The sequence below is a fragment of the Castor canadensis genome, chromosome 19 (genome assembly GCF_047511655.1).
Source record: "Castor canadensis chromosome 19, mCasCan1.hap1v2, whole genome shotgun sequence".
NCBI classification, from domain to species: domain Eukaryota; kingdom Metazoa; phylum Chordata; class Mammalia; order Rodentia; family Castoridae; genus Castor; species Castor canadensis.
In genome coordinates this window covers 8,129,362-8,141,825 of record NC_133404.1, presented here as the reverse complement: position 1 = coordinate 8,141,825, position 12,464 = coordinate 8,129,362, and the positions used below count along the sequence as shown (strand labels likewise).

Below are 12,464 nucleotides of genomic sequence, written 5' to 3'. Positions count from 1 at the left end.
TAACAGTTACCCCTCCAGGCCAATCCTGGTCAAATCCTCTCCCACCATCCATTTTAACGCAGGATGTTGGAGAGCTGATTGCAGGCCCGCAACACCGGAGGTTGGGACGCCGAGGGGCGGAGTGGGGGCACCGTCCGGCTCACTTGGGGTGAGGGGCGCGGGGGGCGGGGCCGGAGGGGCGGGGCGGGGCCCCAGAGGGGCGGGGAGGGGCGCCATCCCGGTGACTCAAGGCGCGCGCGGCAGGGCGCAGAGCGCCAGTCTCCGCCTTGCAGCGCCGAGTGTGCCCGCTGCGCCGCCGCTGCCCTTCCCTGCCGTCGCCGCCGCCACTGCCACTGCCATTGCCACCATGCCCAACTTCGCCGGCACCTGGAAGATGCGCAGCAGCGAGAATTTCGACGAGCTGCTCAAGGCGCTGGGTAAGCGGCTGCGGAGGGCGCGCCCCGACGGGGAGAAGCAGCCCGCAGGTGCCGGGGTCCCCGAGAGGGAGGGTGTTGGGGAGTCCCAAGCAGAAGGGAACCTATGAAGTGATCAATCGCACGGTTTCCTGACCGCAGCGCGTCTCGCAGCGGCGAGGTGTGCCCGGGACCTGCCCGTACAGCTAAATTTGCTGGACGTTTGGCTCCTTCCGCGACGGTGCCACCTTTATCTCGACCTAGATGAGAGCGAGTGCAAGGAAGGTCAGGGACTTTAAATTTGGGGACTCAATTTGAGACCAGGCTCTGCCACGAATTCACTGGGTAACTCGGGGAAGGTCACTTACCTCTCTGATCCTCTCCGCTCTCAAAAACCCTGGTAAGGACAGGGAGACAGACGGGTTGGATTCCTGTTAAGACAGACGGGTTGGATTCTGTCACAGGATTTGGGAGATGCCAGGCAGGTCCGGGGACAACGGGCGGGGAGGTGAGGCGCTGCGATCCGAGCCGGTGTGCACCCGCCCTTACCTGCGCAGGTGTGAACGCCATGCTGAGGAAGGTGGCGGTGGCGGCTGCATCCAAGCCGCACGTGGAGATCCGCCAGGACGGGGATCAGTTCTACATCAAGACATCCACCACGGTGCGCACCACTGAGATCAACTTCAAGGTCGGAGAAGGCTTCGAGGAGGAGACCGTGGACGGGCGCAAGTGCAGGGTGAGGCCCCCAGTGTTCGCACCGTGGCCGGGGTCCCCCTCCCAGCCCATAGCCGGCTGCAGCTGCGGGAACCCAGGTCTCCCTTTCCAGCCCATGGCGCGCTTTCGTTGCAGGGTATGTAGCGAGCTGTTTGCAGAAAGGGTTTGTGCAACCCGATTGCTCTGGCCTCGGGAGAAAGTTCTACCCCCATTTCCTCCCAAACCCATCTCCTAGTGCTTACAGGCACGCTTGGAGCGCAGGCTCTGGATCGCTCAGCGTCCCAAGCGGTGGATTTTGCTGTGGTTTGGGCGCGAACGGCGCAGGCTGCAGGGTCTGCGGTGTTCTCAGGCCGCGCTGCTGCCACGTTTCCTGTCGCAGGTGGAGCAGCTGCTCTCGCGTGCCACCCCCTGGGTCCCTGGGCCGCCTGGGAATGCTCAGAATCTAGTTTCTGCAATCCCTGTGGCCCGCACCTCTCCCCGCCTGCACTCCCTCAGCCCGGTTCCTTAAAGGAACGGCAGAATCTTTGAAAAGCAAAAGCCATGCAGGTTCTGGCTGGGAAGGTGGACTAAATGCCCTTAATAAGTCTTTAAAGTCTCTTCAAGAGAGAGGATTTTTTGGTGGTGGTGGTGGGTTGTTTGTTTATTCATTTGTTTTGGGGACAGTCTTGCTACATATCTCAGGCAAACCTCAAATTCGAGATCCTCCTGTCCTACCCTCCCTAGTGCTGGGATTATAGATGTATGCCACCAGGCTGAGCAGGCAAGAGGTTTTTATTTTCTGAGCACCAGCCCGGGATGAACAAGTGGACTGAAGCAAGGAATTGTACCTTCCTGTTTTGGCATAGGCAAAGACTGAACTTGGTTCAGCAAATGGAAAAACTACTGCTACTGCTCATTGTAAGAGTATCTTAGCCCAGTGCTGGTGGCTCATGCCTGTCATCCTAGTACTTGGGAGGCTGAGAAGAAGAGGATTTGAGGTTTTCCAGATGCCAGCTCCAAAATAACCAGAGTAAAATAGACTGGAGGTGTGGCTCAAGTAGTAGACTGCCTGCTTTGTGAGCACAAAAACCTGAGCTCAAACTCCAGTCCACCAAAAAAAAAAAAAGGCATCTCCCTCCCTTTTTCCAATGTTTTAAAAAGAGTGGCAAATTGTCGTTTGTTTTTCATCTTTCCTGAGCCCATGTCTGTCTGATCTTAGTACAGTACTCTAGTCACCAGGCTTGAGAGAAACACACCCACCCCCACCCCAGAAGCAGGCTAACTCATAAAGCAACCTTTGGCATAGCCTGAAAATGATGTCCAGGCTTGGGGCTGGTGGGATCTGAGCCACCTCACTCTTTGCACAAACAAAAGAGAAGGACACAGTGTTGGAATGAAGACCATGGAGTCTAAGGACAAGACTTAGCTTGGCAACTGGCAGGGCTCAATTTGGTTATTCTGATGCAACAACAAAAAGTCACACTACAGCCAGGAGATCCAGGCTTTGAAAATCTGTTGGCCCCTTCCCCCGCTGCCCCTGCCTAATGACAGTGTCCCATGTGTTGGTTAAAAAGTGACTATGTGAGCATTCAGTGCTGACCGGCCCAGCTGTAACACGCTTTGCTTTGTGCAGACACTGGGAAACACTGCTGGGATCCCTCCGTTTGCCTTCCACCTCCGACACCATGAAGGCCCTTGAGACTGGCTTGATTTTTACGTTTGTTTCTAGAGTCGTAACCTGGAAAGTAGAAGCATTTTCAACCTGAGAGCCATGTGTTGTAAGTCAGAGCAGGCTGTGTGATAAGTACATATGATGAGGACCACAGCAGAAAGAAAGGTTATCCCAAAACCGGTGCGGGAATCCACACCGGCCACAGATGTGGTTGCAAACACCGTGTCTTAACTCTTGGCAACATTTTGTGGTTCTTATGTGAAGGTTCTTGCCTTTAATTCCAAATTGCTTCAAGAGGTAGTACATTTTCATATAAATGAGTCATTGTGTGCTCTGAATTTTATTCCTAGAGATACAAAGTGTGCCTAAGGCTTTGTTGCATCCGTCACACACACACACACACACACACACTCTCTCTCTCTCTCTCTCTCTCTCTGTCTCTCTCTCTGTGTATGTGTGTGTGTGTAATACAAGGTGCATTTATACCCCATAAGAATCCATTACTAGTGCTCTGGATTTGGACTTTATGTATCTCAGCAGAGGAGATTCTGGGCCCTGCTGACAGGGACCATGTGTTGCTTCTCTGCACAGCAATTATTCTACAGTGTTCATTGTTGTCCCTGCTCCCATGCTCAGACTGTAATTAATGTCACTAATGGTTTTCCTGCCCACAGAGCTTAGCCACTTGGGAGAACGAAAACAAGATCCACTGCACACAAACTCTTCTTGAGGGGGACGGTCCCAAAACCTACTGGACCCGTGAACTGGCCAACGACGAGCTCATCCTGGTGAGGGCCCTGTGACCCTGAGACAATCCCAAAGTTTCTCACATGATCCCCAAGGTGGCCACACAAACATGGTGTCCTCACGTGCCCATTCAGGGAGAGACATTTGCCCTGGGTTAAAATGTGAGCAGAAAGCCCGAGAGGACAGTTTAGGTCAGGTGAAATCATTATTAAATGGTTGGCAGGAGAGGAGTGGGTGCAGGGGCAAGGTGGGGACCAGAGTCAGGCTGGAGCAGCTTTGACTTGACCTCCCCTCCTGCTTGGTGGCAAGTAATCCTGGGGTGCCCTCAGCCTCCCACCACAAAGGGATTTTTTTTCCCCCTTCTCATTACCCATTTTGCAGGCTGAAAAAAGTCCCTCTTTTTAAAAATCACATCTGCACTTAGAGCCACAGGAAATACTTGTACCCATAGACTTCCAACTTCCAGTGGCCCTTGGAGACAGGCAAATAATGCTAACTGGGAGGTGTCTGATTGTAAGACAGTGTGGGGCCTTTAGAACGGGAGAAGTTGGGCTCTGTCCTACAGGGGTGCAGCCTGAAATGTTTTAAAACTCACAGCCAAACAGAGCTTACCTGATGAGACCACGTTAGACACCCCTGTGGTTTTATCACACACCTCCTCTCCCGTTCTTAGGTAGAAGAACAAAGGAAGGTGGAAAGGCAGACAACCTCCATGTCACTCTCCCTTTGTGTTCCAGAACTTTCCTTGCAATTTTTCCCCTCACAGACTAGAAAAGGAAAAGTTGTTATGGGTAAACCAGGAATTTGAATCCTTTGTTCGCCATCAGGTATCTCCCCTCTAAAACATCCTGCCCCATCTTTGTGAATGACACCCCGAAATACTGGGAGTAGAATTCAGTCAGGTGTACTGGGAAAAGACTCGGGTGTGACCTGGCATGGCTCTTCCCTTCCCAGGCTCCGTTCCCACACCCAGTTGCAAAATGAGGTCCCTGAGGTCCCCTCTCAGCCCCAAAATTACATGTTTATTCTGCAAAAAGACCCTAAATTGAGCTGGCTCTATCACTTTTACTGAGGCTGCTTGATCTCTCTCTCTCTCTCCTTCTCTGTCTCTCTGTCTCTCCCTTCCTCCCTCCCTCTCCTCTCCTGTCCTTTGCTGGGATGATTTAGCATGCTTTTCTCCTTTCAAGGGAAAGGACTGGCTTCATTTGCAGCCTGGCTAATGTTTCCAGGGAAGGAATACTTGATGTGGTCGGGAAGCAATTTCAGGCTGAGACTTGGAAATCTAGGGAGAAAGGCACATATGGCTTCCTGGAGAGAACGGCAAGAGTGGGGTAAAAGTTAAGTAGGGTAGATCCATTACTCTGACAAAGTGTGATTTTGTTAACCTCTGTGGTACCTGAGCAGCTAAAGTTCCCAGCTGAATTCTGCTAAAAGGATGCCACCATGGCCAAATTCCCCAGTCCCCTACACACACTATAGTTCCATGCGGGCATCTTTTCCTGGCTCTGCAAACATATACGGGCCTCAAAGGGAGCATTAATTCTTGGCATTTGGAATCTGAAACATGGGCTTTTGTTTCAAAGGTTATTATCATTAATAAATCTGAAATGTTGGGAGATATGTAACAAGAGGCAAACCATTCTAGATAAGTTGAAATAAGCTCTCCCAGTACCAACAGTAAACTACCTCTGAGCTGTAAACTGTCTTCCTTTGAGAACCCAGTGTCCTCCCTCCAAATGCTCTGGAATATTCTACAGTTTCGTTTGGGAACCTCTGAGCGTTGGTTGCAAGCTGAGAAGCCCATTCCAAATGTGTTTGGGAATGTACGGATTTCTTCTTATGCCACAAAGCCATTTGCTAACCTAGGTGTGCTGCAGGTTAGCCAGAAGACTTGTCACAGATGTGGGAAGGAGTGAAATCCCCAAACTTTGTCATTCCATTTGACACACCATGGCCACAGAGCTCCAAGAGGTCTAGAAAACCAACATGGTTCTGCAGGGGCATCTGAGAAGTGGGTGTGTGGTGGGAACGCCGTGTCCCACACAGCCCAGCACACAGAATCACTGCATTCCTTGCTAAGGTGAGGGAGGGTGATGTCCAGAAGCAGGTAGAACTGTCAGTCTGGCCAGGAGAGCCCTTGGGTGGTCGGTTCTCTCCTCGGTAATCATGAAGAGCTGGAAGTCTTTCCCTGACATACGTCTGTCAGGATGTGTGTGTGAGAGTGTCTCATGACCAACTAATGGCTCCAGGGCTAAGAATGTGAAGATTCCCCCCCTCAGATAGGCACAGTTATTGTTACTAATTTTGGGCACTACTGGGGTTTGAACTCAAGGTCTTGGGCTTGCTCAGCAGGTGCTCTACTGGTTGAGCCACTCTCCCAGCCCTTTTTGCTTTTTAGTTATTTTTTTTCAAATAAGGTCTCGTGCTTTTGACTTAGCCAGCCTGCACTGTGATCCTGCTACCTGTAGCCTCCCATGTGGCCTGACAGGAGCATATTGCCATACCCAGCTTACTGGTTGAGATGGGGGGTCTCCTCTCCCCTCCCCACTAGCCTCAGACTTTGATCTTCCTAATCTCTGCCTCCCAAACTGGGATTGCACGCATGATCCGCCAGTGTCCAGCGATGTCAAATTATTGTGTACAAAAAAATAGGTCTGGGGGATTGGTGGCAAAGTGGCTAAAGTGGTAGACTGTCTGCCTGGCAAGCATGAGGCCCTGAGTTCAAACCCCAGTTCTGCAAATAAATAAATAAATAGGCTGGGGGTATAGCTCAATGGTAGACCACTTGCCTAGCATGTGCAAGGCCCTGGGTTCAGACCCCCAGCACTGCAAAAATAAATAAATTAAAAGAAAAATAAAACCCTAAAGATCTTAAGAGAACTAAATTCTTATCCCCCTGGTGTTTATTTTTTATTTCTTTTTTTTTTGCAGTACTGGAATTTGAACTCAGGACCTCCCATTTGCTAGGCAAGTGCTCTACCATTTGAGCCACTCTGCCAGCCCATTCCAGTGATTTTTAACCTCTCTTGAATCTTGAGCAACTTTTTACAAATCTGAAAGAAAAGGATCCATGTCACATTTGCAAACAAACATACCCACATCAGGTCTACAGGCTGGGGAGGTTTGGATTTGTTTTTGAACATGGACTCACATGACTTTCCTTATTCGGTCTGTGAGAGGCCCAGGAGAACAGGCCTGTGAGTAACTGTTGGTTTTGGGGAAAGGTGAGACAGCTTTTGAGAACTAAGTAGGAAAGCGATGTCATTTTAGGATCTACGAGACGTGTCCTTCCTCACCTGCGGAGTGATTTGTGTCCTCTCTACTGCAAACAATGACCTGTAGACTTACCTGAATTAACTGGAACCGTGTTTAAATCTGCCCTTCCCCTGAACAACACCCCCTGGCCACTGTGTGCAGGGAGGGAGGGAGAGAGACAGACAGACAGACTCTCCCAGCTTATTAGGCTGTGAGTTCCAGACCTAGGTCGAGATATCACGGTTGTGGTGCTTGGACAGCTGAGACCAGTTTCTAGCTTGCATGTGACTTGTATTACCGTTGTCCCTTGGTATCTATGGGGGAGTGGTTCTAGGATCCCCAAGGATAGCAAATGTGTGACTGCTCAAGTCCCCTGTAGAAAATAGTGTAATCCATAGAACCTACACATGTCCTCCCATATTACTTCAGATCATCTCGGATTACTTGTAATATCAAATGCCACGTAAATAATTGCTTAGGGAATAATACGAAAAGAGTCTGTACATGTTTAGTACAGACACAAATGATTTTTTAAATATTTTCAATCCATGGTTAATTGAATCTGAGAAGCCCGTGGATACAGAGGGCGGATATACTTGTACATCCTGAAAATCAGTTTTGTTCCATCTTCAAGAGGCAGCCCCACCGAGCCGATCAGTGCTGGACTCCATGGTTCTAGCTGTTCATGCCTCTTTCTCTCTGACAGTCATCCGAACAAAGACAGAGCCCCTTCGGAAACATGCAATATGGCATTCTTCCTCTTTCAAGTTCATCTCGAAACGAAAGCTGGAAAGCTTGCTTTTTTTTTTTTGAGAATCTTTTTTTCCCATTAATTTTTTTATTAGGATATATTTATGGTACAGGGGGGATTCATTGTGACAATTCCGGTTATGCTTATGTGTACCTTGGTTAGAGCACCCCCACTGTCTCCCCCTCTACCCCTTCCCCACCCTGCTTGAAGCAATTGCAAGAGATTTCTTTGTTCTATTTCGTATATGAAGTCCATCCACCACGTACCCTCACCTTAATCTCCTTCGTTCATCCTCCCGCCTCCTAAACTTGCATTTTTTAATGTCAACGTTTGCCAGTTCCAGAAGCAAAGGAAAGCTGCGTATGACATAATTCTATACCCCATTTGCCTCTCTGCCAATGGGGAGGTTGGGGAGAAATCTCCCCAAACCCTTAGTGCTTACATGAGCGCACAGCACAGGAAATTGAATGTCCAATACAAAGACATTCAATTTTAATGGGACCATAAGCGACCTTATTCGTGATACGCTTTAAACATTTTTGCACAGGCCTCTGTACTGATCGGTTTTCCTTCTCTTCTGCTGTGCAGACATTCGGCGCCGATGACGTGGTCTGCACAAGGATTTATGTTCGGGAGTGAAGACGGCTGCTCGTTCCCACCTTGGGGACAGGATGCAGGTTTCCCCAGGAGTATGTCATAGGTCTGTGCTGCCAGTGGGCCGCCCTTCCCCCATCAACATTAGGTGATACCCCCTTTGCCCATGACAATGTTGTAGTGTCCCCATTAGGCCTCCTCATCTCGTATATCCCTGGTTTTCATAATATGTCATTTGCATGGTGGCATCAGTCATTAAAGTAGTTGGATACGTCTCAAGGCTTTTTCCTTGTTGGGAATGGCTGCCTGGGTTTCAACACAGGAGTTACTGTGTCCTGCTGCCCCCAGTTGGTCTGTGTCGCGTACTCCGCTTCAGCCTGCTGGCCTGGGTGTCGTGCTTTGAGCACTCATTGGCCAGTGCATCTGGGCTCCCACAGACAGGCTGTGTTGGTTTTGAATTGAATTAGTTGCTACTGGTGGTTCCTAGCAGGAGAGGCACATTGGAAACATCTAACTGAAGAGAGCTCAGGGAGGGACCACTTACATGGGCACTTCGGGGTCAGAGTGAAGAGAACCAACAAGACAGCCTGAGACAGCAGCAGAGGGAAAGAAGGGCCACCAGACGGACCATGAGGACTGCAGCCCAGGAGAGGGCTGCAGGACTGGTGACAATGCACAGAGAACACAGCCACTGTCAAAACCATGGCCCCCAGCCAGGCACCAGTGGCTCATGCCTGTAATCCTAGCTACTCAGGAGGCAGAGATCAGGAAGATCACAGTTCAAAGCCAGCCCAAGCAAATAGTTCATGAGACCCTATCTCAAAAATACCCAACACGAAACAGGACTGGTGGAGTGGCTCAAGCAGTAGAGCACCGGCCTAGTAAGAAAGAGACCCTGAGCCTGAGTTCAAACTCCACTGCCGCAAGAAAAAAAAAAAAAGATCCCAGTGACTAGGGTGGTGGAAGACTGGGTTTTATCCTGACTTCCCATCTTTCAGTCTCTACCTATTTTTCCCATTGGCCAAATCCAACTGGATTGTGGAGGGCAAAAGAGCAGAGGCCAAGGAAGAGGGTCCTGTTTACATGAGTCCCTCTCCCAGGGCATAGCCAGGTAGAAAATGCATCTGAACATGAAAAAATACACAACTCTCACAGTTGCCAACTCTGAAAACCAGGAGACGTCACATAAAAATCTATATTTGAGCCTGGCACAGGTAGCTCACACCTGTAATCCTAGCTACTCAGGAGGCAGAGATCAGGAGGATTGCTATTTGAAGGGAGCCCAAGCAAATAGTTCATGAGACCCTACCTTGAAAATACCCAACATAAAACAGGATTGGTAGAGTGGCTCAAGTGGTAGAATGCCTGCCTAGCAAGTGTGAGGCCCTGAATTCAAACCCCAGTGCTGCCAAAAACAAAACAAAACAAATACATACATACAGGATGAAAATCTACACAAAATTTCACTGTTATGAAAATAATCTCACTAAAGTTATCACTTTCGACTTGCTCTAAACTTGTCATTCCCCTGCTCAGTAGTCCCCATGGTCTGCAGCAGAAAGGTCAAACTCTTTGACCTGGCCTTCAAAGCAGTCCATGATTTGGGCTCAGGTAGAACAGAAGTAACAGGTCTCTAGGACTTGCCTTCAAGTCCTGGATATACTTTTACTTAGCAAGTGCTAGAAACCCAAGGACAGCCAATCTCCTCGAAAGAAATTACTCTGCTATGACGTAGATGAACCTTGAAGACATTTATGCTAAGAAACCACCCACAAAGGACCAAATAAATGTAAGATCCCATTTAAGTGAAATGTCTAGGCAAATCCTTCAAGGCATACAGCACCCTGGTTGTTGCCTAAGCCTCGGGATATTGGGGAAAAGTGGGGAGTGACTGCTAGAGTTTCTTTTGGGGATAAAAAAAATGTTCTAAAAGTGATATGGTAATAGTCACGCAACTCTAGGGAATACACTAAACACCACTGAATTGTACACTTCAGGTGGGTGAACTGCACACTATGTAAAAAAGCTTTTGGATTATTAAAAGGAAAGTACTGATTTCCCTGGTTGTGAGGAATGCTGGAGAACCTCTTGGGACTGAAGGAAGAGCTGTAGGAACTGGGCTTCAGGGCCAAGAATATGAACTCACATCCTCTGACAACCCTCTCTCCATTTACTCTTACTCCATCTTGGTTTCTATGCCATTGGCTTGGGTCATGTGATCACCTTGGACCAGTCAACATTGGGGAGGAATAAATAGGGTACACCGATTGGCCAGGCGTGGGTCATATGACCTCTCCTAGAACCATGGGTAGAGCCTGTTCAGTAGATGGGGGGAATAGGAGAAAAGCAAACTAGGTAGATATGAATTATCACCAGTCACCAGGCTGGCTAGAAAACCTTTGGTAAATGATTCAACCACTTTGAGTGTTGCCTCTCTCTCTTTCTTTCTTTTTTTTTTTTTTTTTTTGTGGTGCTGGGCCTTGAACTCAGGGCCTACACCTTGAGCCACTCCCCACCAGCCCTTTTTTGTGAAGGGTTTTTTTTGAGATAGGGTCTCAGGAAGTATTTGCCCTGGCTGACTTTGAACTGTGATCCTCCTGATCTCTGCCTCCTGCATAGCTAGGACTACAGGTGTGAGCCACTGGTGCCCAGCTGAGCCTTGGCCTCTTGCTGAGTAAAAGGACAATGCCTGGCGTGGTTGATGCAGAGATTAAGTGTTTGAGGTATGTGAAGGCCTTGGGCATTGTAGATTCCTACACAGTCACATCTGCCCAACCCTGAACTTACTCCTCTGGCCATCAGACTTTTCGTGTGTTCAAGGCCAGCACCTATCTCCTTCACAGCAGCTTGTCTGCCTGCCCAGAGAGTTGCTCTCAATGGTAGCTTGCCTGGCATGTGCAGGCATGTGGTGTGGTCCTGTTTCCATTCCATGTTTTCTGGGTCTCCACCACAGTCCCCAATCCTGAGGCCAGGAACGGCTACTTCCACATCTGCATCCCCACGGGTCTTGGGAAAATGGGGGGGCTCTATAAATATGTGCTGATTATCTAACTGATGGGGATTCCACATTTTCTGAGATCAAGCCTTCCTGAATGGAATTCCTAAAGGGAAGGTCAATGTGAGGGAGCAACTCCCCTAATGGTACCCAAGCAAAGTATCACTCATTAGCAAGAGCTGTCCCTCAGGTGGACATGACACCATGCATGTCACACAATATCAGGCAAGATCCAAGCTCATTTAAAAGAAAAGTGTACATGTGTAAGAAACCCTGCATACGTACAGGGAAGGAGCAGGAAGACTTGGAAGTCACAAACTTCTCCATCCCACAGTAAAGACTGGGAAAACCAATATGCCTTTTCCCAGTCTGCACTGTAACCAGATCAACCATATGATCCAGTTCTGCCCAATGAGACATAAGGGAAAGTCTGCTAAAGGAATTCTGGGAAAGATTTTTTTCTTCCTGATGAAAGAGGCAGGCTTGAGAAGCTTCTTTCTGTTTGCGGCCTCTGAAGATGGTGTGAGATTGTGATGCTTAAGGCTGGTACAGCCATCTTATGACCATGAAGAAAAAGCCATGAGGATCTCAAGGTATCAGACCAGAGTCATCGAGAACGTGCAGCCTCAGCTTCTCTTTGGGTGTATTATTATATGATTTAAAAAGAAATAGAAGTCCGGGCGCCGATGGTTCACACCTGTAATCCTAGTGACTTGGGAGGCAGAGACCAGTAGGCTCGTGGTTTGAAGCCAACCAGGAAAATAGTTTATGAGACCCTATCACGAAAACACCTAACACAAAACAGGGCTGGCACAGTGGCTTAAGTAGTAGAACACCTGCCTAACAAATGTGAAGCCCTGAGTTCAAACTCTAGTACTGCCAGAATGAAAGAAAAGAAAGGAGGAGGAAGAGGAGGAGGAGGAGGAGAAAGAAGAAGGAGGCCCATATTTGTTTCACCCAGACGCTCATTGACTTCTGCAGTTACACCTATAAACATTCATAACTGATACCCAGGGGTAACTAAGAAGACAGGGCCTGCCCTGGTGTTGGGGGGGTCTCAGGCTAGCTCGCAGATTTCTAAGAAGCCTTTTCTTTATGATGACTGCAGTACACTGGAATTGACAATGTGTCATCTTCCTCAAAGGGAAAAAGAATGTTAAAATACATTATGGATGTTAAGACTCTGTTCCTATTTATTATAACATCTTTATCAATCCCCTCTTACTATAGTCCCTTGTCACCACCATGGCAACCAGCCTTTCAGGGTACACAGCAAAGGTGTTATCAGAGGAATCGTGGAGCAGAGAGCCTGCCAGTGCAGCTCCACACCTCCACCCCACCCACTCCTTTCTGGAGGCACCTGTC

At 48.8% G+C, this 12,464-nt stretch overlaps 1 protein-coding gene across 1 annotated transcript; it reads left to right on the top strand.

Moving 5' to 3' along the window:
• The first annotated feature begins 248 nt into the window (after nt 1-248).
• On the top strand, nt 249-8,379 carry Crabp1 (cellular retinoic acid binding protein 1). Its single transcript, XM_020157560.2, has 4 exons — nt 249-416; nt 950-1,128; nt 3,432-3,545; nt 8,099-8,379. Exons 1-4 carry the CDS (start codon nt 347-349, stop codon nt 8,147-8,149), a joined length of 414 nt encoding a protein of 137 aa, XP_020013149.1. The 5' UTR covers nt 249-346; the 3' UTR covers nt 8,150-8,379.
• Nucleotides 8,380-12,464: the final 4,085 nt, after the last annotated feature.

Coding starts and splice junctions, on each gene's coding strand:
- Crabp1 (XM_020157560.2), top strand. CDS start 347: ATGCCCAACTTCGCCGGCACCTGGAAGATGCGCAGCAGCGAGAATTTC. Junction 417..949: donor CGAGCTGCTCAAGGCGCTGG/GTAAGCGGCTGC, acceptor TTACCTGCGCAG/GTGTGAACGCCATGCTGAGG. Junction 1,129..3,431: donor TGGACGGGCGCAAGTGCAGG/GTGAGGCCCCCA, acceptor TCCTGCCCACAG/AGCTTAGCCACTTGGGAGAA.